The sequence below is a fragment of the Mustela erminea genome, chromosome 6, assembly GCF_009829155.1.
Source record: "Mustela erminea isolate mMusErm1 chromosome 6, mMusErm1.Pri, whole genome shotgun sequence".
Classification (NCBI taxonomy): Eukaryota; Metazoa; Chordata; class Mammalia; order Carnivora; family Mustelidae; genus Mustela; species Mustela erminea.
Window position 1 is genome coordinate 55,758,052 of NC_045619.1, and position 25,926 is coordinate 55,783,977.

General features: G+C 39.8%; 1 protein-coding gene across 1 annotated transcript; it reads left to right on the top strand.

Annotated features, from left to right (window-relative positions):
• On the top strand, positions 1-25,926 carry CREBL2 (cAMP responsive element binding protein like 2). Its single transcript, XM_032347357.1, has 4 exons — positions 1-348; positions 18,551-18,748; positions 19,941-20,085; positions 22,792-25,926. The coding sequence occupies exons 1-4, from the start codon at positions 334-336 to the stop codon at positions 22,794-22,796; spliced, it is 363 nt and encodes a 120-aa protein (XP_032203248.1). The 5' UTR covers positions 1-333; the 3' UTR covers positions 22,797-25,926.

Consider the following 25,926-nt stretch of genomic DNA (forward strand, 5'->3'; position numbering starts at 1 on the left):
CCGCGTGCAGTGCTCCCGCCCACCCTCCCGTCCGGGCCGCTCTCCAGGGCGTCTGTAAACACACCCCGAGACTGTCATGGAGGGGGAGGAGGAGGCGGCGGCGGCGAAAGGAGGCGTTTTGGGCCGCCTCCAGGGTCCGCTCTGTCATTCCTGAACTGGTCCCTCGTCCCCGTGACTGTGGCATCAGGGAATCGAACTATTAGGCGAAAGGAGGAGACAGTCAGAACCATATCCCCTTCTTCCCCCGGGGCGGGGGCCGGGCCGGGCCAGGCCGGCTGAGCCGGGGGAGGGCAGTGGGAGGGAGCGCCTGGCCAGGCCGGCCTGTCCGCCGAGATGGATGACAGTAAGGTAAGTCCTGTGGTTTGCACGCGCAGCTGCCGCCGCCGCCGCCGCCTGCTTGTCGCTAAGTGCTAGACCCGCCGCTGAACCTCAGCCTGGTAGCCACGCCAACACCCAGGAAACACCTGCCATAGACACCCCTGCGCCTCCAGTTATTACCCCATGGTGCCCAGCCAGGAATTCAGGGAACAGGGGGCTGCGTCTTTCCAGAAAGGGCTCTCTCCTCTGGGAATTTTTCACTCCCAGGACAAGCCTGTTTGTCAGCTTTTCCAGGTAGTGCAAAGCCTAGTCCTTAACTTGCCTAGCGAAGTAAGTGAAGAAACCACGGTGCTTTTTCTTTTTGCCTTCCCCTGCCCCCCTCCCAGACTTTCTCCGGTTTGGAGACCTTAATTAGGGCACCCTGAACCAGCCCTATTCCCCTTGAAGGTTCCCCTTTCTTCTCTCAGGCTCCCTTACTCAATGCCCCATTCATATAATCAGTTCACTCCCCCTCTGAGATATTTTCCTGTGGTTGGTTGGAGCACTCTGCTAAGCTCCTGTTGCTATTCGTCCAGAATCTAACCTCCTGTAGAAAGCCTTCTCTAAGAGAAGTAGTGAATTCCTTCTTGTTAATCTGTCTTAATATCCTACCACCTTTTGCCATCCAAATCAGTTATCCCTATGATTCTAACAGACATTGTTCATAGTTGGCTAATTCATAGAGTTTATGTATAACTATTTCTGTCTTTATGTCTGTCCACATTAATGTTGTCTAGTTTTAGCTCATGAAGATAGGGATGGTCAGCTTATTGATGTTTTAGAATGTTTAGGAAATTGGACTCTTTTTTTTTTAAGGAGTCAGACTAATAGACTTTGGCAGTTTTGAAGTAGAAATAATTCCTTCTCTATGCCTTTAAGAGGTCTTACTTTCCACAATTTCTGGCATACTGCTCATGCTAGCTTTTTCCTTCGTTTGGGTGCCCTTTCACCCTCCACCAAACCAGTAGTATTCTGCTGCTGTCACTTTTTTGTTTCACTCATCCTTAGAGTGAAAAAATTTCTAGATTCTCCATGCTGCTTGGGTTATTCTACATTATCTCCTCTTCCTGTTCTCACAGAAGGCTCTGAGCAAAGTGGTAGGCAGAAGGGAAAGCCCATTGCAATACTTTGGAATTGAGACTCACCTGGAGAAACAGTTTGCTTGTGAAGTAGCAAACCCTAACAGGAAGTGGTCTTTCAGAGACAGAAAGGGGGAGTTCTGAAAGTTTTCCAGAAACATCAGAAAATAATTTTTCCGTGAAAGTCTTGCTAGCTTGATTGCTCAGTATTAATATTGAAAGAAAATCTGAATACCGTATCCATTACCTTTTTCAGAATAATGTTATGGCTCTTTAAGATGCTAAAATAACATTGCTTTTTAATTTCCTTAATTTGAGGCTCTCACAGTATATTCTATAAAATTTTTAGTTTCCTTTTCAGACTTTTGAAACATTTAATAACTTTCTCAAAGTCTTCACTAGTCTCAAGTCCAAAAAAAATACGTAGGATTTGGAGTTATTTTACTTAGCCATAAAATCACGTAGGAGCTGTTTCTAAAACTAGCAACCTGTAGTGGAGGGTATAAAATTTTATTGTTTTCCCTAAAAGAGTGAGGATAAATCTGTGGGGTCGAAAGCAAAATGAACTCAGTTCTCATTCTTTTTAATTCATTGTTTTTAGAAACCAGCAGTTTCTTAAATCTTTAATGATTATGGAAAAGAAAATCTACTCCACATGTCTGTGGATGGATAGTGCCTCTGCGAATACACTACTTTCACTTTGAATACACGTTGTAGTTGTGGATGAGTAATATTTAAATGCCATGTACAGCAAGATCAGACTGCTCTTCAGCAGCCAGGCAGTATGAAACAGCCCTGAAGTCTTTGGCAGCTCCCAGCCTGGCCTTTCTCTGTGCTCTAGTTGTTATAGTCCCACAGAAATATATTGTCCTCCTAGCACAGACATACATACACACAAAACACATTTTCTCCTCACATTATGTATCAGCGATAGAGTCTCAGGTTCCATTTTCTCCTGTATAAGGGGAGGTGAGAGTTGGGGCTTGGAATTATGGTGGTTGTGCATAAAGTATGATCAGAGAGCATAAAGGCTGACAAACTGGCTGACGGCAAAGCCAGGGGAATAGGAAGAGGATGGAGAGGGCAGGAGTAGCAGTTGTAGAGAGACCGTATTTGAATCAGCAGGTCAGGGAAACAGGTGATGATGATGTGAGGACTTCCCTATATAAAGATTCTGTATTCTGAGTTGGGTTTTTAAAAATAATTTTTTAAAAGATTTTGTTGTTTATTTGACAGAGGAGAGAGCACAAGGGGGGGGGGTTGGAGGGAGAAGCAGACTTCCTGCTGAGTAGGGAGCCCCACAAGGGGCGGGGCTTGATCCCAGTGCCTGGAGATCAGGACTTGAGTTGAAGGTAGATGCTTAACTGGGCGCCTCTTCTGAGTTCTTTTCAGCAGTGGTGATGAATGAGTTTGCCAGGAGCTCTCCACATTCTGTCACCTACCTTTCTGGAGTCAAAGTAGGATAGATTTGAATGGGAGTGCACCTTTACCTTTCTACCCTAGCAATGTGCCTGATACAGCATCGAATACTCACCAATAGTGATTGGGTTGAAACAGAGTGGCATTAAGAAGATTGCCGTGAGGGTGCCTGGGTGGCTCAGTGTTAACCCGTGATCTCGGGGTCCTGGGATCGAGTCCCGCATCAGGCTCTCTGCTTGGCGGGGAGCCTGCTTCCTCCTCTCTCTCTCTTTCTCTGCCTGCCTCTCTGCCTACTGTGATCTCTCTCTGTCAAATGAATAAATAAATAAAAGCTTTTTTAAAAAGAAGATTGCCCTAATGTGCCTGGGCTTTATGCTCCATTGAGCCACCTACGCAGAATATATACAGTCAGTGGCAAATGGCAAAAATAAAGCAAGAGGTAGATGGGCACCTAAAAGTGGGGGCTTGGGAAAGTGCTAAGCAGCAGAGCTCAAACTTTGACTGAGTAGATCTCTACTAATTGGGAAAGAAAAATCTTGGCTGAGTTCATTAAACTTTCTGAGTTTCCATTTTATCTTCTAAATGGTTAATATCGTTTTCACAGGCTTTGTTGAGGATTAGGGATAATGCATTACTATAAAGCATTGAGTACGGAGTCTAACACATAGTAAACACACACAAAAAATATTATTGTTACTAGTTACTATAGTTACTAGTAACTGTTGTTACTAAGAGTGACTTCTTTGGTCCTTAGGTACCTGAGATGCTCATTTTAGTAATTATTAATTGTGTGTTATTCCTAACATTTGCAGCCATGTTTATACTTACACTTCCCTTTGCTCCTGTGTCCCCAGATGGGACGGGGCAATGGGATGAAGCATGAAATGAACTTAAGGGCGCCTGGGTGGCTCAGTGGGTTAAGCCTCTGCCTTTGGCTCAGGTCATGATCTCAGGGTTTTGGGATTGAGCCCCGCATCAGGCTCTCTGTTCAGCAGGGAGCCCGTTTCCTTCTCTTTCTCTCTCTGCCTCCCTCTCTGCCTACTTGTGATCTCTCTCTCTGTGTCAAATAAATCAATAAAATCTTTTAAAAAAAATTTTTAAAAAAGAAGAAATCAGCTTAAGCTGTGTATTTAACTATCAGATTGTGAGAAAGGTAGTCTCATGAGCCTACCTCATGTAGGCTCATAGGAAGAAATGCTTATTTTTATGAAAGCTGCTTCTTCCTCACCTGTTGCATTCAGTTACAAAGAAAATAAAAGTGTGTTATTTTCAGAGGCTTTGATCATAGGCAGAAGGTTTTTATTTTTTTATTTTATATTTGACTTTTCTGTTTATTGAATCAATGACTGATATAAATTGAAATATCCTTGACCAGACGTGTTCCTGCCACAAACTAAGCTGGTAAAAGACTGCCATACTGTATTGCCTGGCACTATAGGGCATCAAGTTTCAGTTGAGTGACTGATAGGAGATTGGCCCAGACGCTGGCCACAGTATGGTAATGTGGACGCTCTTCTCCTTCATAGACTTCCTGTCTACCTGTATTACACACGATGATCTGAAAATAAGGTTTCTCACATCTTCCTTACCTCTTAGGTAAGAAGATAGGATCTTCAGTTCCATTCTATTTTTCTGAGTAGTGTTGGTTCTTGCCAGAATTTTTAACTTGGCCCAAAAATGTCTTTGACACTCCCAGATCTGTCCTTTGGCCCCTACCTGTCTTGAACAGTGCCACAAATCCCAGACATTTTATGTTTTTCCTGTCCTCCTCTTCATCAGTGCTATCCACAAGACCAAAACAGAAGAGCCAGCTCCTCTACCAAACAAATCTGTGACAGATTTAATATGCCTTCCCTTCCTGTCTAGGTTACATGCATATTTTACATAGGGCACCTCACAAGATAGTTTACCCCTAAGGAGTAATTTCAATAATACAGAAACCAGTTGAAATCTAAGTTTACATATTATTCAGAATGATTAGTTCTTTTAAGGTTTTCAGGAAAGTGTATTTATTCATTAATTCCTTAAATATTTGTTGGTCACCTAATATGTACATGCATTATGCTAGACAGAGAAAGGTGGAAAAGTTTATAACTGTTCTTGGGAGCTTACATTTCAGTGGGCTCGGCAGACATATAGAATAGTCATTATAATAGAGTGAGGTAAAAAATAAGGGCGATAGAGGCAAAGTGCTTTTGGAGCAGTAAGAACAGGTGCCTCTCTAGGCATGTCAGACACTGGTTCACACAGTAGGAGTGAATCTGTGAGGAAGAATAGAAGTCCTCCAGAAAGTGGGAGAGAAGGAAGATCTTGCACTAAAGCGTACTGCACTGATTAACAAGTATTATGCTACAAGTTAGATCAGGAATTGGCAAATTTTCAGTAAAGAGCCAGGTAGTAATTATTTGCCGGCCATTTTGATCTCTGTTGCTATTACTCAACCCTGCCAGTTTAGCACAAAGTATCTATAGGCAAAACTTAATGACTGGGTGTGGCTGTGTTCTAATAAACCTTCTATTTACCAAAAGTGGCAACAGGCTTGGCCAGCAGGGCTGTAGGTTGCTGACCCCTGAGCTATAGAGCTTAAAGTACCAGTAGAGGCATGGCAGAGATGAGGATGGAAAAGTACGCCGGGACCAGATCACAATATGCCTGGCAAGTTAAGCTCCCAAATTCTGGTCTGTATTTTTCTTTTTTCTTTTTTTTTTTTTTAATTTTATTTATGTATTTGACAGAGAGAGATCACAAGTAGGCAGAGAGGCAGGCAGGGGGGGGGGGGAGCAGGCTCCCTGCTGAGCAGAGAGCCCGATGTGGGGCTTGATGTGGGGGCTCAATCCCAGGACCCTGGGATCATGACCTGAGCCAAAGGCAGAGGCTTTAACCCAGTAAGCCACCCAGGTGCCCCATGGTCTGTATTTTTCAAAGTGTGGAATAGAGGAAACACCTGCTGACCCAGAATCTTGGGAATGGGGCTTGGGAATTTGAATTTTAATTAGGCTCCCCAACTGAGTGGGGAATATGCTTACCAAAGTTTGAAAACCAAGGCCATACACGTTGGGGAGCCACTGAAGGATTTTAAAGCAGACATGACAATATCCGATGTGCGTCTTTGAAGGAAAAAATGATAATGGCTATATGGAGAGTGGATTAGGGTAAAGATGTAGGAACTTGGATAAGACTAGAAGCAGGTGGTTCAATTAGTAAAGAACATGGATTTTGACATATAATCAAAGTTCAGATCTCCTTTACCACTTCCAAGCTGTCTTTTATCTCTTCTAAACTGAATTTCTTCATTGGATGGGTTAATAAAACTCTAATGAGTTATTGTGAGAACTAAAGGTAGTAACAGTTGATCCTTGGGGCATCTGGCTGGCTCAGTCAGTAGAGCATGTGACTCTTGATCTCAGATCACGAATTCAGGTCCCATGTTGGGCACAGAACTTACTTTAAAAAAAAAAAAATCAGTTGACCATTGAGCAATGCAGGTTTGAAATGCACCGACCCACTTATACATGACTTTTTAAAAAATAAATATAGTACAGTACTGTAAATATATTTTCTCATCCTTATGATTCTCTTCTCTAGCTTGACTGTAGGATTACAATATATAACACATATACAAAATATGCAACAATTGACTATGTGAATGGTAAAGCTTCAACAATAGGCCAGTAGTAGTCAAGTTTTGGGGGAAGTGAAAAGTTACAGACGGTTTTTTGACTGCTTGGGGGTTGGCACCCATTACCCTCGTGTTGTTCAAGAGTTAGCTGTAATATGTGAATCCATATCAAAAGAACTTAGTACATCATGGGTTCTCAATAAATGCTAGTGCTTTCTGACCCTGCATCAGCTCAGTTAATTGCTCATGAGAAAGGCCTGAGCTGAAGACCATATTGAGACTATTACAGTGGTTGTAGTTGATGGAGTATGCATAAAATCCTTTGAGGTGAAGAGTGTGGACAGAAAAGAGAGCTAAAGAGACAAAACCCTAGAAAACAATAAAATGATCCGAAGGGACCGAATAACAGGACTCAGCAACATAAATGGGAACGGAGAGGTTAGTGATACAGGAGAACGAGAACAAAAAGGGCTATTCCATTTATCAAAGGGAGCAGAGAATTTTAAAGAACGGGCTTAGTCTACGATATGAGATGCTACAAAAAAAAGTGTCAAGTAAACAGTGAAAAAGTATCTGTTGGACTTGGAAAATAGGAGATTGTTTATGAACCTAGCAAGAGAATTTTCCCTGGAGAGATAGGGTAGAAGCCAGAATGTGGCGGTTGAGAAAGAGGTGGGCAGGAATGAAGCAAAGACAGTTAGGTATAGACCACTCTTAGTCGGTTTTTAACAGTTTCAGGCATCGCTCAGGTATATGTTGGATGGCTTCCTAGACAGAGCTGGGGGCTGGAGCGGGCAAAGGTGTTGGGAGAGGAGAGGCAGGAGTTAACTCTCAGTTCAGAGAGGCCTACTTTATCTGCTTTCTGCCAGAAAGGTTAGCAGCAGGAAGATGTGATTAGATTTTCTTTCTGAAGATCTGGTAAATAAAAGGCCTAACCCACAGCTGTGAAGGAAGTTTTGGGAGTCTTAACACCAAATGAAAATGCAGCTACTTGTTTTTTCTTTAAAGTGGTAAAGAGCACTAGCTGGGAACATTCATATCTATCTTATTTTTCTTAAAACAGTTGGAGGTAACTTTTCACTTCATGTTTTTGAAAAGAGCACAACAAGCCCTCCTGCTCTATTTTGTTTTTAGCTGGAGCTGTTGCTCCCTACCCTTTCGGGTAAATGTGTAAATGCGATAATTCTGTTAGACTTAACAGCTTGAAACTTTTATGAGTTGCTTTAAGAATTAGAGCATTAGGATGTAAATAAGTGCAAAAAGGGTGGTAAAATAGTTAAGAGTTCTTAACTGGTTTTTCAGATTTTATATCCCTTATGAGGGAGCTTTTTTTTTTTTTAACAACTTATATAAGTTGGCAGTCATAGTAGTGATATCAACTTAAGTCTGTTTCAGAATATTCCTAATTTTTCTTTGCATTTATTTATTCAATCAGTCATTTAATAAATGCCTCCCACATGCCTGGCTCCGGGCTGCATATGGCCCAGTTATGGTTGAGGTTATGGAAGTAGAAAACACGGACGGCTTTGGTACATGAGGAGCTCACGTTACTTGGAGGAGAAAGAACTTAAATCTGTGAGGCCACTAGAAAAAAGCAATGTAATGTACAAATTCATTGTGTTCACTGTATGTTCCAGGCATTAGGAGAAGAAAAATGACACGGGAAGGGGGTAATTGTCAGGGAGAGCTTCAGAGGAAGGGGGCTAGAGCTGACCCTAACCAAAGAAAGCATAACATTTGCTATTGCAGATGTTGGGAAGATGGAGGGAACATTTAGAGAAATGGTGAAGATTAGGTGGGAATGCAGGGGACAGAGTGAGGTCCTGAGGAGGCATGACTTCATACAATGCCCCTGTTAGAAGTAAGAAAGAGAAGACTGGCTTGGTGAGCAGGAGCCCGGATGTAGTAGGCTGAATGGTGGCCCCTAAAAAGATGCATTGATGTCCTAATCCCTGCAACCTGTGAATATCACCTTATATGGTAAAAGTTTACCATATTTGGCCAAAAAAAAAAAAAAAGTGATTGAGTTAATGATTTTGAGAGGAAGAATTTATCCTAGATTATCTGGGTGGGCCCTCAATCCAATGACAAGTGTCCTCATGAGAATGAGGCCAAAGGAGATTTGGCAGACAGGTATGGAGGCAGTGAGACCACAGAGGTAGAGGTTCAACTGATAGGGCCAAATATCAAGGCATGCTAATAGCTACTGGACGCTGGAAGAGGCAAAGGATGGATTCTCTCCCCTACGGTTTCCGAAGGGAATGCAACCCTGCTGAACTTCCGGCCTCCAGAACAGAAATACATTTGTGTTGTTTTAATCACCACCAGGCTTGTGGTAATTGTCACAGCAGCCAATAGCAAACTGATACACGGGAGATGGTGACCCTGGAATCAGTGCTGAGTCAGAGGTCTTCTCTTGTGCTGGAGAGTAACATGGCCACAGGGCCATTAAAGTTTATTCTTTGTATAATGATTAGATACCACTTTTTTACAATGAGTGGAAATACAGCAAAGTTATTTTAATAAGCTGAAAAGAAAGGTTAACTTGGCCCCTCTTTGCAGGATAGATTAGCTGGGAAAGTGGGAATGGAAAAGGAGAGATGGTAGGAAGACCCACTGAGAAACTATTGTAATAACCTGTGAGTGGGGCTCAGACTGATATGGGTAGTCTGAGTAGAGAGAGGAAAGGTAGATAAGAATTTTTTAAGGAATAGATTGGCATGACTTCAGTTGGTGGGGATGGAGAGCCACAATAGTAGAGGGAAATTTCAAGGAAGCATAAAATGAAAAAGCTTGTTAGTTAACCTCCTCACCACCATCCTCCATCAGGTGCCTGAGGTCACAGTGAGTTGGAGTAAATGAATGACTAGAGAGCATTAATATTGAAGTGCATGTAAAGCACCTGTCAGTTTTAGAGCCTTTTCAGGGCATGATTTGATCAAGGCAGTAAGTCCTACCATGAAATTTGGTGGAAACAGTCGTACTTGATGATAGTTAATTCGTGACAAGTTGCTATGATGCAAATCAAGGGTCTTAGGTTCTAGATCCCGCTCTGATACTGAAATTCTCTGGACTAAAATTTTGTCTTCTATAAAATAAAAAGACCACTATGCATCTCTCGTGTGTATATACATGCCTCCCTCCACTCATGTATACACTGATATCCTGCCCCTTATGATGTTATTGTTTATTTCATGTCTGCTGTGTTTCATTAGTCCATATTCCTTACAATTTAGGACGCCCATCTTCTTACATTAATATTCCTGGAGTTTCACGCAGTTTGGGGTATGGTGGTGTTTAATAAATGGTTGTCAAATAAAGGAATTAATTTTCCCCGCTTTACCTGAAAAAGATGAGCATAGTGCTGTTTCCCTCACCTGAAATGGTGTGAAATAACATGTAGAGTGCCCAGCTCAAGACCTTGTCTCATAGTGAGGGCTCTCTCCCTACACACCTTGATTTAGCCTTGAATTTTTAAAAATATGTTTTTAAAGATTTTATTTATATGCCAGAGAGAGAGCACAAGCTGGGGGAGTGACAGGCAGAGGGAGAAGCAGGCTCCCCATTGAGCAAGGAGCCCTCTGTGGGTCTCAATACCAGGACCGTGGGATCATGACCTGAGCCGAAGGCAGGTGCTCAACAGACTGAGCCACCCAGGTATCCATTAGCCTTGAATTTAAGTGCTTGTTGTTAGCTCCTGAAAAGCTAGAAGTAGAATGACCCAAGAGTTTCTGGAATAGTATTTAATATGGACACTGGAGCCTTCCTCATTTTAAGAAGGCCCTAAAGAGCACATAACTCCTCTTTCTATGAAAGTTGAACTTCTTGGGGCTCCTCAGTGGCTCAGTTTAGTGTCTGTCTTTGGCTCCGGTCATGATGCCAGGGTCCTATAAAGGTAGTAAAACTATGGAGGTAGTAAAAAGGTCAGTGGTTGCCAACATTTTGGGAGTGAGGAAGGAATAGGTGGAACATAGGATTTTTAGGGCAGTGAAAATATTCTGTATGATTCTGTAATGGTGGATACATGATATATGCATTTTTCAAACCCATAGAACTATATAACACAAAGAGTGAACCCTAATGTAGACTTTGGATTTATTAATAACATTGGCTTATCAATTGTGATGAATGTACTACACTAATGCAAGATGTTAATAATAGGGGACGCTGGAAGGGTGGAGGAAAAGGAGATATATGGGAACTCTGTACTTTTCTGCTTAATTTTTGTAAACCTAAAAGAGCTCTAAAAAGCAAAGTATAGAGCACCTGGGTGGCTCAGTGGGTTAAGCTGATGCCTTCGGCTTGGGTCCTGATCCTAGGGTCGTAGGATCGAGTCTCGCTTCAGGCTCTCTGCTTTGGCAGGGAGCCTGCTTCCCCCCATCTCTCGCTGCCTGCCTCTCTGCCTACCGGTACTCTCTGTCAAATAAAAAAAAAGCAAAGTATATTAATTTTAAATTTTCTCCCATTCTATGGGTTGACCTTAATGGTGTTTTGTTTGTTTATTTATTTGTTTTAAAGATTTTATTTACTTATTTGACAGAGAGATCACAAGTAGGCAGAGAGGCAGGCGGGGGGGGGGGGGGGGCGGGGAAGCAGGCTCCCTGCTGAGCAGAGAGCCTGACACAGGGCTCTATCCCAGGACCCTGAGATCATGACCTGAGCCAAAGGCAGAGGCTTGTCCCACTGAGCCACCCAGTTGCCTCTAATGGTGTTTTTTAAAGCATAAAATTTTTAATTTTGAAGTCCAGTTTATTTTTTCTTTTGTTGTATATACTTGTGATGTCATATCTAAGAATTCATGGCCTAATCCAAGGGCACAAATTTATTTCTGTTTTCCTCTACAAGTTTTATAGGTTACATTTAGGGCTTTGTTTTATTTTGAGTTAATATTTATATATGTCATGTTGTAGGAGTCCAGCTTAATTCTTTTGCTTGTAGATCCCAGTTGTTCCAGCACCATTTATTGAAAAGACTATTCTTTTCCCATTTCTCTATTGCTGTGGCACCTTACTGAAAATCAATTGATCATAAACGTAAGGGGTTATTTCTGGATTCTTAGTTCTTTTTCATTGATATGTATGTTTACCCCTGTGCCATTGCCACACTATTTTGATTACTGTAGCTTTCTAATAAATTTTGAAATCAGAAAGCATAAGCCATTCCACTTTTGTTGTTTTTAAAGATTGGCTGTTTTGGGTCCCTGCATTTTCATATGAATTTTTTTTATTATATTGTCAATTTCTGCAAAAAGACAGCTGGGATTTTTTTTAAAGTAATCTCTATACCCCACATGGGGCTCAAACTCAGGACTGCGAGATCAAGAGTCAAATGCTGTACCAAATGAGCCAGCCATGTGCCCCCAGTTGGGGTTTTGATAGGGATCATGTTGAATCTGTAGATCAATTAGGGGAGTATTGTCATCTTAACAATATAAAGTCTTCCAATCCATTAACATGGGATGTCTTTCTTTTTATTAGATCATTAGTTTCTTATAATGCTGTTTTGTGGTTTTCAGTGTATAAGTCTCACTTTCGGTATCAGGCTAATAATAATGGCAAATGTTCTTTTCTGGTTTTTTGGAAGAGTTTGTAAAGAATTAGTGTTAGTTCTTTAAATGTTTGGTAGAATTCACCAGTGAAGTCACTTGGACCTGACCTTTTCTTTGTGGGAGATTTTCCAATTACTAATTCAATCTCTTTATTTGTTATAGGACTTTTCAGATTTTCTATTTTTTCCTCTCAAGTCAGTTTTGTTACTTTGTATCTTTCTAGGAATTTGTCCATTTCTTCTAGGTTATCTAGATTTGGGCCTATAATTTTTCATGCTATCCCATGTAATCATTTTTATTTCTCTAAAATTGGTAGGGATGATGTCTACTAAAATCTGTCTTGATTTTATATTTTGGGTTGTTGTTTTCTTTTTTTTTCTTTTTTTTTTTTTTACTTTTATTTATTTACTCGAGAGAGAGCACAAGCAGGGGGATAAGAAGGGTCCCTGCTGAGCAGGGACCCAGATTCGGGGCCCAATCCCAGGACCCTGGGACCATGATCCAAGCCAAAGGCAGATACTTAACTGCCTGAGCCACCCAAGCACCTCTTGATTTTAGTATTTTAAATGTTTTCTCTTGAACAGTTTAGCCCAAGTTTTGTTGATTTTGCTGATCTTTTTGAAGAACCAACTTTTGGTTTCATTGATTTTCTCTGTTGTTTTGCTATCCTCTATTTTGTTTATGTCTGCTCCGATATTTGTTATTTCCTTCCACCAGCTTGCTTTGGGGTTAACCTGCTCTTCTTTTTCTAGTTTCTTAAGGTGGAAAGTTATGTTATTGATTTCAATTCTTCTTTTTTAGTTTAGGCATTTAGAGCTCCCTTTGAGCACTGCGTTAGGTGGATCTCATCACATTTTGGTATATTGGGTTTTCCTTTTCATTCACTTCAAAGTAGTTTTCTCTTTTCCCTTGTGATCGCTTCTTTTTTTTTTTTTTTAAGATTTTTATTTATTTATTTGACAGATCACAAGTAGGCAGAGAAGGAGGCAGAGAGGGTGGGGAGAAGCAGGCTCCTTGCTGAGCAGAGAGCCTGATGTGGGGCTGTATCCCAGGACTCTGGGATCATGACCTGAGCCGAAGGCAGAGGCTTTAACCCACTGAGCCACCCCGGTGCCCCTTGTGATCTCTTCTTTGACCCAGTCATTATTGAGGAACATCTTTAGTTTTTTTATCTGCTGTATTTATTAAATAATAATTGCTGTATACTGAGATAGAATTGTATGACGGTCCTTAGTGCTTACTTTCTAAAAATAACATCTAGTTTTAGCTTGTCTGAATGGAGAAAATATTAAAACAACAACAAAAAACAAGTAGTTAACAGAAAAGTAGGATCTTCACTCTTACTTGCTTATAATAAATAGACTTGAACCTTTTTAACATATAATGAAGACAAACTTGGTATTGCAAAAGCCCTACTGAAATTTAACATCTCTGCTATCCTCCTTTGTGTAATAAATTCTCTGTGGAGAGTAAGAAAAAAATCAATGGCTAATAAGTTTGTTCATGAGGAGGGCTAGGGATACAAGCTTTCTGAGTGTTTCCCTTGGGGCTTTCTATTTCTGGCTCACAAATGTGTTTGGGGGTGGGGGAGAAGTAAAAGGGGTAGTAGATAAAGCTAAATTTTATATTACATTCATAGTTTTCTTTGGCATTTGTGTTGGAGCATAAAAATCAGTATGTTTACTTAGCCACATTAATACACTTCCTTACAAAAGAAATACCATAGAGCAAGGGGACAATGTGGTAATCACTGAGTTTGTGAAAACTTTATGAAACATTGGCAAGGACGATTTTTGGCCCAGAGACATTTGGGAGGAATTCGTCAGGTTGATTTCAGTTTTAGTTTCTGGTTCCTTCTATTAATTTCTCCTAACTGTCCCCTAATCATTATGGCTTATGAAATATATGAAATTAAGTTGCTAAAGCAACTAGTATACCAATCCATATTTGTATAATACCTTTTTCTTTTCCTTTTTTTTTTTTCTTAAGATTTTATTTATTTATTTGACAGACAGAGATCACAAGTAGGTAGAGAGGCAGGCAGAGCGAGAGGAGGAAGCAGGCTCCCTGCGGAGCAGAGAGCCCGATGTGGGGCTCTATCCCAGGACTCTGGGATCATGACCCAAGCCGAAGGCAGAGGCTTTAACCCACCGAACCACCCAGGTGCTCCTCCTTTAAAAAAAAAGATTTTATGTATTTTGAGCAAGAGAGTGTATGAGTGGGGGGAGGGGCGGAGAGAGAGAGAGAGAATCTCAAGCAAACTCTGTACTGAGCATGGAGCCTGATGTGGGGCTTGATCCCACAACTCTGAGATCATGACCTGAGCTGAGATCAAGAGTTGGGCACTTATGGGAAAACTGGACAGCTATATGTAGAAGAATGAAACTTGACCATTCTCTTACACCATACACAAAGATAAACTCAAAATGAATAAAAGACCTCAACGTGAGACAGGAATCCGTCAGAATCCTAGAGGAGAACATAGGCAGTAATCTCTTCGATATCAGCCACAGCAACTTCTTTCAAGATATGTCTCAAAAGGCAAAGGAAACAAAAGGCAAAATAAACTTTTGGGACTTCATCAAAATCAAAAGCTTCTGCACAGCAAAGGAAACAATCAAGAAAACAAAGAGGCAACTCACGGAATGGGAGAAGATATTTGCAAATGACAGTACAGACAAAAGGTTGATATCCAGGATCTATAAAGAACTCCTCAAACTCAACACACACAAAACAGACAATCATATCAAAAAATGGGCAGAAGATAGGAACAGACACTTCTCCAATGAAGACATACAAATGACTATCAGACACATGAAAAAATGTTCATCATCACTAGCCCTCAGGGAGATTCCAATTAAAACCACATTGAGATATCACCTTACACCAGTTAGAATGGCCAAAATTAGCAAGACAGGAAACAACATGTGTTGGAGGGGATGTGGAGAAAGGGGAACCCTCTTCCACTGTTGGTGGGAATGCAAGTTGGTGCAGCCTCTTTGGAGAACAGTGTGGAGATTCCTCAAGAAATTAAAAATAGAACTTCCCTAGGACCCTGCAATTGCACTCCTGGGTATTTACCCCAAAGATACAGATGTAGTGAAAAGAAGGGCCATCTGTACCCCAATGTTTATAGCAGCAATGGCCACGGTCGCCAAACTGTGGAAAGAACCAAGATGCCCTTCAACGGACGATTGGATAAGGAAGATGTGGTCCATATACACTATGGAGTATTATGCCTCCATCAGAAAGGACGAATACCCAACTTTTGTAGACAACATGGACGGGACTGGAAGAGATGATGCTGAGTGAAATCAGTCAAGCAGAGAGAGTCAATTATCATATGGTTTCACTTATTTGTGGAGCATAACAAATAGCATGGAGGACATGGGGAGTTAGAGAGGAGAAGGGAGTTGGGGGAAATTGGAAGGGGAGGTGAGCCATGAGAGACTCTGGACTCTGAAAAACAATCTGAGGGTTTTGAAGGGGTGGGGGGAGGTGGGAGGCTGGGGTACCAGGTGGTGGGTATTATAGAGGGCACGGATTGCATGGAGCACTGGGTGTGGTGCAAAAATAATGAATACTGTTATGCTGAAAATAAATAAAAAATAAATTTAAAAAAAAAGAGTTGGGCACTTAACCAACTGAGCCACCCATGTGCCCCTGTATAATACCTTTTTCTTTATAAAATGCTCTTATGCTTAATATTCCCAGTAATCCAGGGTGCCTGGGTGGCTCAGTGGGTTAAGCCTCTGCCTTCAGCTCAGATCATGATCTCAGGATCCTGGGATCAAGCCCTGCATTAGGCTCTCTGCTCAGCAGGGAGCCTGCTTCCCCCTTTCTCTCTGCCTGCCTCTCTGCCTACTTGTAATATCTCTCTGTGACAAATGAATAAATAAAATATTTGGGAAAAAAAAAAAAGATTCCCAGTAATCCTTTAATGTACCTGAGTCTTGAAAACTGGTACACTAATCAGATTTTAGCTGGCATCCAAAGCCAAAAATTCAGTCTACCATTGAGGAAAATTAAACTAAGGAAGTGGTGGTTATGTGGTTTTAATGTAATTTTACAGGAGGGGACATAAAATACAGGAACCCTGGATTTATTCACTAGGCCTTTCTAATTAAAAAAGAAAGGAATAAAATAATATTACTACCATGAAAACTAAACAAAGGGTTATAACTGTTTTTGGGTTTTTATGACTGTGTGAGGTTTACAAAATCAGTCAAGTCTCTAAAGTACACTGTGTCCTCTTTCTGGTTTCTTAAAGGCAGCCTCTCCTGAATTAATTAAAAACAAATATATGAGATATTAGATTACAGTGTTGTGTTATTGATGATTGAGTTCACTATGTAGAGAATAGATGTGTTTACCATTTATTTTACTATAGACCTGAATTTATGCTGTAAATATGTTCCTTTTTAAAAACTGTAGTAATAGCAAATATACTTTATTTCAATGTAAGATGATTTCAAAATATTTCATTAAAACTGCAGTTTCCTGAAGCGTATATTATTATATTGGAATAAAAACATGATAATGCATAGTATAAAAAGCTTTAAGAGACCTGTATTTTTTTTTTCTAAGAGAGAAAGTGCTTGGGGGTTGGGGGGCAAGAGGGAGTGGCAAAGGGAGAGAGAGAGAGAAGCAAACTCCTTGCTGAGCACAGAGCCCATGCAGAGCTCAATCCCAGGACCCTGAGATCATGACCTGAGCTGAAATCAAGTTGAACACTTAATCGACTGAGCCACCCAGGCACCCCTAAAAGACCTGTTTTTGAAAAGTTGGAACTAATTTGGGAGTAGTACTGAATCAACTAGCTTTACCACAGTGGTGGAAAGCAAGGTTTTTTCCCCAGAGCCCTGGAGTATTCAGCCTCATTTCAGAACCACCCTGTAAAAATGCGTGCTGTAGTGGTTAACCGTCCAACATGTTACCACCCAGCATCTGGTAAATGTGGCTGATTCATATGTACAGTTTGGTTTTCCACCTAACCATTATACTTAGTAATGAGCTGATCTTTATAGGGTACTGGATGTTGTTGGTGTCTGATAGTAATAGTGATTTTCAAACAAACTAATGAGAGTTTTTATAGCCACGTGAATATTGAATTTGAGTTTCATTACCTGATAAAGTTGCTACTTTATTGCAATGATTTGTCCGTGTTTGAGTTTTGTATCTTCTCTTTAACAATTGCCTTTTAAAGCCTCAGCAATATTCCTTTCAGAATACTGAAGTTGTGACATTTTTATTCCCTGAGGGTAATTTTCAGAAAGAACTAGGCGTCATTCAGAACCTCGTCAGATAAAGTAGATAATCTGAGGCAGACCTTGTTGTAGCTTCTAAGAAACTAGTTCTAAAAGCACTTTACCGAAAAGCTTGTTCATTGTAATAAATGTAACCCCTTTCAAGGTAATTGCTTTCAAAAAAATTTATTTGATGTTCAAGTTCAGGTTGATGTATTTAAAAATTCATCACATTTAGCTCATAGTTATGTGTTGTATAAGAACTTGGGGAGGTTCCAAAACTAAACAAGGAAGATTAAATTACTTTGTCTGTTACCAAAAAATTGTGCCTATGCAGGAAAATGAGTAACAGAGATATTGAAAAGATGTCATATGACTAGTGGGAGCAGGTAGAAATCTCCTGAGACAGTCTAGGGTTATAATTATAGGCTTCTAAAGGCAGGAGAGAATTATCCCGAAGATGTCAGGGACTTCCCGTGTGTTCCTTTGGACTCGATAAACTTGAAGAGGGAAGTCATAGCCAAATTGCTTAGGATACATATTTATAAATAAATAAGTTAATGAAAAAAATATATATATATATAACATAGGGCACTTGGGTGGCTCAGTTGGTTAAGTTTCTGCCTTAGGCTCAGGTCATGATTTCAGGGTCCTGGGGTCAAATCCCACATCTGACTCTCTGCTCAGAGTAGCAGGCTTCCCACCAAGCAGGAAGCACAGTGTGGGGGCTCCACCCCAAGACCCTAGGATCATGACCTGAGCCAAGTGCAGATGATTAACAGTTGAGCCACACAGACGTCCCCCCCCAATGGTGTTTTAACAAATATCGTCTCTTCTATGTGTTGTTTTTTAATGTCGAGATCACACTGAACTTAGAATTTTAAATATTGATTTTTTTTACTTACTATTTTCTCAAGTCAATAAAAATTCCATGTAAACAAAGTATTTAGTGGCAGTCTTTTAGATTTTAGTATCCAGCTACATATGGTTCATAAAGTTTCCTGTTAAACTACTTAAAGATTGTTATTGAAGAAATAATAAAACTTAGAGTATTTCTTCTCTCACACTCATGATATCAAGAGTATCAGAAAAAAACAAACAAACAAACAAAAAACAGGAAGCAAAGACTCCTAAGGCATTTCATGGGATTATGCTTTCTAAGTTTCATAGGTTTCATTTATTACTTGTAAATGTTTTCCTTACTAATAATATGCAGCCATAGTCACTTTCCTAGAAACAGAACTAAGAGGAAAAAAATGGTTTCTTTTCTCTCTTGCTGAAGGTGGTTGGAGGGAAAGTAAAGAAGCCCGGCAAACGTGGTCGGAAGCCAGCCAAAATTGACTTGAAGGCAAAACTTGAGAGGAGCCGGCAGAGTGCAAGAGAATGCCGAGCTAGGAAAAAATTAAGATACCAGTATTTGGAAGAGTTGGTATCCAGTCGGGAAAGAGCCATATGTGCCCTCAGAGAGGAACTGGAAATGGTAAGAAAGTCTACCAATAAACACATGAAAAAATCAACCTAAGCTTAGCAAATTAAAGTATGGAGATACCAATTTTCATGTATCCACTTGACAAATCTGGGAAAGAAATCTGTTAGCCAGGAGGTAGGCAAGTAAGCATTTTCGCACGGTGCTGGTGGAAGCAGAATGTACATGACTGTTTCTCTGAGAGACTGTTCATGAAAGAAAAAAATGGAAAATAACCCAAATGTACAAGAATAGGAGATTTTTTAATGGCTGCAAAGTAGCCAACATTCAGATATTGGACTACTTTGCAGCCATTAAAAAAAATCACGATGCACATATATATTTACTGCTGTAGAAAGGCATTCACAATATATGGCTAAGTGGAAAAGGCAATATAGCAGTATTTAACAATATGCATTGTGTACCATTTGTATTTCATATTTATTCACCATGTTTCATTCATTCATTAAGACTTTGGGTGATGAATGTTAAAGAGAAGTTGAAATGTTAAAGAGAATGGAAATCTCATTACTATGACCTCAAGGGAGGAGGTGACAGGTTGGAGAAGAGAGAATACTACTATGATCATTACAAAACTGGGACAGGCTACTACCTCAGCATTTTAAAAGGCAAGACATAAGGTTGGGTCCTGAAGAGAATCCAGATAGATTTAAAAAATATATGTATATTGAATTTGACTTATGCTATAAATTATTTCTCACGCTCTGCAGTGTAAACCACTTGAGGGCATAGCCTTTGAACCGACTAATCTTTGTATGCCCCCAAAGTCTGTAGTATACATTTCAGTAGAAAGTAGACATTCAGTGAATGTTTATGAAAGAGAATGGAAATTACAGAATTATTTATTTTAGGAATGGAAATGATAATGTGATAGTTAGCAAAAAGAGAAGGATCCTAATTAGTGGCACACTGTGGGGAGATGTTCTTTTCACTAGAGGGGCCTTCTAAATCTGAACGCTACTCCAGTGTATCACAAGAAGAATCATCAGCAGTTGCCTACCCTCTTCTGAAAGATGGCAGGCCTTATACATGTCCTCCGTGGGAAACAGGAAATACGGTGGAGGGCAGGATTCCCAGCAGCCAGTTTGACCTCTAGTTATGGAAATTACTACTTCTAGGATTTCCACCAGTGGTTCCTGAACTCTGACTAGTAAAATTTTACTTAAATATATTTTACATATTTCAGTACAAGCAGTGGTGCATGGCAATGGACCAAGGAAAAATCCCTTCTGAAATCAAGGCCCTACTCACTGGAGAAGAGCAAAGCAAATCTCAGCAGAACTCAAGCAGGCACACAAAAGCTGGGAAGACAGACGCTAATAGCAATTCCTGTGAGTACAATGAGGGGGAGCGTTTATATTTAGAGGAGCATCTTCAGGTAGGGTTTCCATTGACCTTTTCCTTGGTATATCATTAAATAAAATGTTGATGTCATTTATAATACACTAATAGCAAGTGAAATAGTGTTAGATTCTAAATACTGAAGTGAATTTTACATGGGATCTATGAAGAGCAACTGCTAAATGTATGGAAGAATTTTAAAGTAGACTTAGCCCATAAATGGGAGTATACCATTCTAGTTATTGTTGGTAATAATGCCTTCTATTTGTATTTTGATTTACAGCTTACAAAACACTTTCACTTATATTTATCTTGTTTTTCCTCCAATGTTTGTGTTAAGATTACTTTTTATTTTATAGATGAAGAAATAGCAGAGGAGGGCGCCTGGGTGGCTCAGTTGGTTGAGCTACCGCCTTCAGCTCAGGTCATGATCCTGGAGTCCCAGGGTCAAGACCCACATTGGGCTCCCTGGTTGGCAGGGTGTCTTCTTCTTCTCTGACCTTCCCCCTCTCATTCTCTCTCTCTCAAATAAAATCTTAAAAAAAAAAAAAAAAAAAAAGCAGAGGAGTTGGATAAGGCACCCAAGGTCACACAGCTCTAATGGGAAAACCTGTCTTCACCTAGTCCAAACTCTATCTAGTACAGTAGCCCATCACTGTAGGATTTTTTTAAAATTATGGTGAAATTTACATAACAAACATTTTAAAGTAATAATTCAGAAGTATTTGGTACATTCACAGTGTTGTACAATCACCACTTCTATGTAGTTACAAAGCATTTTATCACCCCTAAAGAAAATCCCGAATTCATTAAACAGTTACTTATTATTCCATCCCTCCCGCCCTTGGCAACTGTGAATTTACCTTCTGTCTCTGTGGAGTTACCTATTCTGGATAAATTTCATGTAAATGTAAACATACAGAAAGAGATTTTCTGTATCTGGCCTCTTTTCAGCTAGCATGATGTTTTCAAGCTTTATCCACATTATAGCATATACTCGTCCTTTTTACATTTTGTGGCTATATAATATTCCAGTGTGTATGTATATAATAATTGATTTATCTATTGGTCTACTGACATTTGATTCTCCCTTTTGGTTATTGTGAACAGTATGCTTTGAAACATGACCAGACAAGTATGTGTTTGAGTACTTGTTTTCAATTCTTTGGGTTATACACCTAGAAGGAGAATTGCTGGGTCATATGGTAACTCCACATTTAACTTTTAGAGGAACCACTAACTGTTTTCCACAGTAGCTGAAATATGCTGCATTCCTACCAGTAAGATAGGAAGCTTTCCATTTCTCTACATCTTGCCTGTGCCTTTTATTTTCCATTTTTAAAAACTACAGCCTTCCTAAGATGTGAAGTAGTATCTGATTGTGGTATTGATTTGCATTTCCCTGAAGACTAATGGTGCCGAGCATCTCTTCTTGTGCTTCATGACCATTTGTATATCTTCTCTAAAGAAATGTCTTAAGTCCCTTGCCCACATTTTAATTGAGTTGTTTTTCATTTTGTTGTTGAGTTGTAAGAGTTCTTTATATATTCTAGGTTCTAGACCTTTATCAGAAATATTTTGCAGATATTTCTCACATTGTATAGGTTGTCTTTTAACATTCTTGATAGTGTCCTATTAAGAATGCACGAAACAGGGCGCCTTGGGTGGCTCAGTGGGTTAAGCCGCTGCCTTCGGCTCAGGTCATGATCTCAGGGTCCTGGGATCGAGTCCCATATCGGGCTCTCTGCTCAGCAGGGAGCCTGCTTCCTCCTCTCTCTCTCTGCCTGCCTCTCTGCCTACTTGTGATCTCTCTCTGTCAAATAAATAAATAAAATCTTTAAAAAAAAAAAAAAAGAATGCACGAAACATCGAAATTTTGTTGAAGTCCTGTTTATCTGTTTTTTTCTTTTGTTGTTCATGCTTTGTCATGTGTAACAATCCATTGCTAAATCCAAGGTCATGAAGACTTACCCCTATGTTTTCTTCTAAGAGTTTTATGGTTTTAGCTCTTATATTTTAGCTCATTGATCCATTTTGAATTTATTTTCTATATGGTATGAGGTAGAGGTCCAGTTGAATTCTTTTGCATGTGAATATCCAGTAGTTCCAGCTCTATTTCTTGATGAGACCAGGAAGATTTTGTAATGAAGATGTATGGATTGGTTTCTTTGTCATTGTGACTGCTTTGGGAGCACTTGTAACAGTTTTAAAAGTATGTTATAAACTTTTTATCTTTTAAAATTTTTTTAAAGTTTTTTGTTTGTTTGTTTGTTTGTTTGTTTTGAGAGAGAGAGAGAACGGGGGGAGGGGTAGGAGGGAGGAAGAGGGACAAACATACCCTGCATTCATTGCAGAGCCTGATGCAGGGCTCAGTCTCAGGACCCTGAGATCACCACTTGAGCCAAACTAAGAGTCGGCCACCCAACCAACTAAGCCACCCAGATACCCCTCTTTTAAAATATTTTTATGAAATTGAAGGGTTTGCTTTTTGTTAGCCTTTCTTAGGTGAGGTAACATTTGCCTTAATCTAAATTGAATTAATGAAAAAAAACCCAGATCAGCTCAGTTTCCTTTCAATACCTATTTTTAAAAAGCCTTTCTCCATAGATACTAAACAAACAAAATGTATTTTAAAACAGATTAACCAAGCTTCGTTGACTTGCAAGTATTCTTACATTGGTAACTTTATCTTTCAGGGTGAAGATTTTATAAAATGACGAGTCACTGATTGAAGCCAATACTTTATCCTATGGAGGATGAATGGGCAAGATTGTACTTCTTGGCTCCATTTACTACCTACTGCTCAGTAGTCATCTCTGTAAATCTGCAATTTCTACCAAAATGTGTGATCATAGATCCCAAAGGATTTTGCTTTAACTTTCAACACTTAGAAAATTTATAAACATTCAGACCTGTTCTGGTTGCCTTTGCCACCCATGGCATTGAACATGTTGCAATGCTTGAAAACACAGGAGTAGAGAGAAGTGGGTGAAGATTGTATTTTTGCACCTTAACTCTACATTGCTTTATTGGTTAATTTATATTCTTTCCATGTATTTCATGTCATTGTATGTGTATGTGTGTGTAGGTGTGTCACCTTCTTTTATGTTTTTGACTGCCCTACAAAGAGAAACCAAATGGGCTGATTACCAAGTTCTCAGCCTTTATGGACCGAATCTTATTTGTTTCTATTTACTTGAGTAATGTTTATTTTCTGCATGAACCATGATTTCTCCTGTGAGCCATTCCAGCATAAGCTGTGAATATGTATTAACAAATATATACATTTCTATTTTTATAATCCATAATGATATGCCTGTTTTAAATAATGTACATGTTAACAAAATCCATCAGGAAAGCCCCCAAGACAGCGTCTGTTTAAAAGTTTTGTTGCTGTCTTCTCAAACTATATTTATAAAAGTTTGCTAGGGCCTAGTCCATACTTGGAGAATAATTAGTCAAATTTTATTTTTAAGCAAGAAGTAACCTTTTAGGCATTTCAGCAGCAGACATCCTCTTGACAACCTAGAATATGTATGTATGTACGTATATATGTATGTGTTTCTATCATATGTCTGTATATGTATGTGGGGAGGGTAGGAGTGAATGTTCACACACATTGTCTTGTGTAGTCAACTAACTCGGAGTATTTTCCTAAAGAAAATAGGATGAAATTAGCTGCTGAGATCGAGTTTCTGCCTCAAGAGATCTGGAACAAACCGAGGGAGAAATTGTTAGTAGATCTAATGGCTGTAGGCATAACCAGAACACTTAGTTTCTTCCCTGACATGAGTTTCCGCAGGAAAATGTTCTGAGCCAGGAAGAAACACACTGTGGGTGTGCATCTGGTTCGGCCCTGACGGCACCTCCGCTCTGGAGTGAAGCCGTGAGCTGGAGTTGTGCACAGCAGGCGGCTGGTGGGCCAGGCAGGAGGGGCACAAGGCCAGAATGGTTCTTTCCAGTTCCTGTCACAGCTCCATTTACTTTCTTCCTGACTACCAGAGTGATGGTTGAGGAATCAAGCTCATCATATTCTACTTGCAAGTAGACTAGGAATCTTTCATTTTCCTCACTGAGACACTTTATCACTCTCTTATCTTTCCCATAGTTAAATCAGGAACTGTGTTCTCTGTTGCTGCTAAATTATAATTGTTCTTAGCTCTAATGAAGCAAATATCTGGCTTCTGAACAGTATGTTTTGTTATGAAATGGCAGTCTAAGAGGAGGCATCATCGTCTAGACTGTGGGGTGGAACAAGAGATGGACCACGTAGTGTCAGATTACAAGGTACTCTCCCCCTTCTCTTAGGCCACACGTTTGAATGAAGTGCTTCCCTTTAGCCTGAGTTCCTGAAGATCTCTTGTGGGTAGATTGCAAACTCAGATCTAGTCTAGTCCTGTGTGACTACTGATATACCACTAGCCCAGCCTGTTGGGTCTCTCTGTGTTTTGGAGGACTGGGGGTTTAAGAGTATTTAATGTCTTTTTAGGATCACAAATATAGATAGATTAAAGATTGTTAATATTCAGACCTTCAGAATTTAAGTGTTTTAAATATAGTGTTCAGATTGTAATGGGTATGTTTTTGCCATCTGGTCTACTCAAGTGTATATTTTTATTTAGCAAAACAGCCCAAGATTTACTCTGTGTTGCTTTGTTCAGTACCTTTTGAATTCCCCAGAAGAGTTGTTTTCAAAGCAAACATTCCAAAATGAATGTGGCTCTTCAATGGAATGTCTCCATTGTGCTTGAAGTATTTCTTCTCTGGTTGTAACGTTAAATTACAAGGTCATTTGAGCTACCCTCCACCCTCACCCCCAGTATCTTTATAAGAGCAGTGACTTTGTCCTCAGGTAGAGGATGTGTAATTTTGGATGACAGTAAATTACAGCTTACTGAGTTTATTCCTAAACCGATCTTTTTGGTATTTTAAAGTAGATCATACCAAGAGAAAGTTCCTTGGTCTTAAAAAGGAATGTTTTGATTGCTTTGGGTATTGTGCTGGCTGCACGCTTTGGCCACTTGAAGCATGTTAATAAATGTCACTGATTAAAACAGCTGGAGCATTTATTTTCCCATTCCAGTTAAGAAGCAGCATACTGAAACCGTAGCATCTCTCCCTCTCTGTAATGACAGCACCCAGGCTGAGAGAGAACAGAGGAGGGTGAGAGAATCGGTAAGCTCTGTCCCTGTGGCATCAGTGCTATTCTCTGTGCTCCCTGAATAAAGAGAGTAATGTTTTCTTTTTCTTTCTTTTTTCCCCCCCAAAGAAAGGAAGGTAAGGGGAAAATACCTATTTGTGTATTCAGACCAGTCATATTCTGTCATTAACTTAGCATAGACCTGCCACATAGTAGAACAACTGAACATAATAGGGAATAAGTTTGACCAGGTCAAGTTTTAGAATATAGCTGACATTCTTAAAATTTTTTTTCCTATTTTATCTAAAAGCTGTCTGTTGCATCTAAATCAGAATCTGTCTTACTGCAGCAAATTCATATCACCGTGTACCAGCTAATTGACAGTATTTATCAGCATCACCGTTTAGCATTTTACTTCATCATCTTTGAATTATGATAGACTTGATTTGGCTCATTGCAAAAAGCATAGGTTTAAACTGGAGCTAGCTTTAGTTAAAGGAAAAAAAAATTTAAAAACATAAATACTATATTTCACCAGAAATCAGTTGCATATTATCAATTACATATTTAGTTTTAAGAGAGAGGAAGATTATTAATCCACATGGTATTTGGGGGTGTTGAGGGAATTTTTCTTTCTCTGAAGAGCATTGTACAATTATATTTTTATGAAAAATAAAATATCTTCACCAGA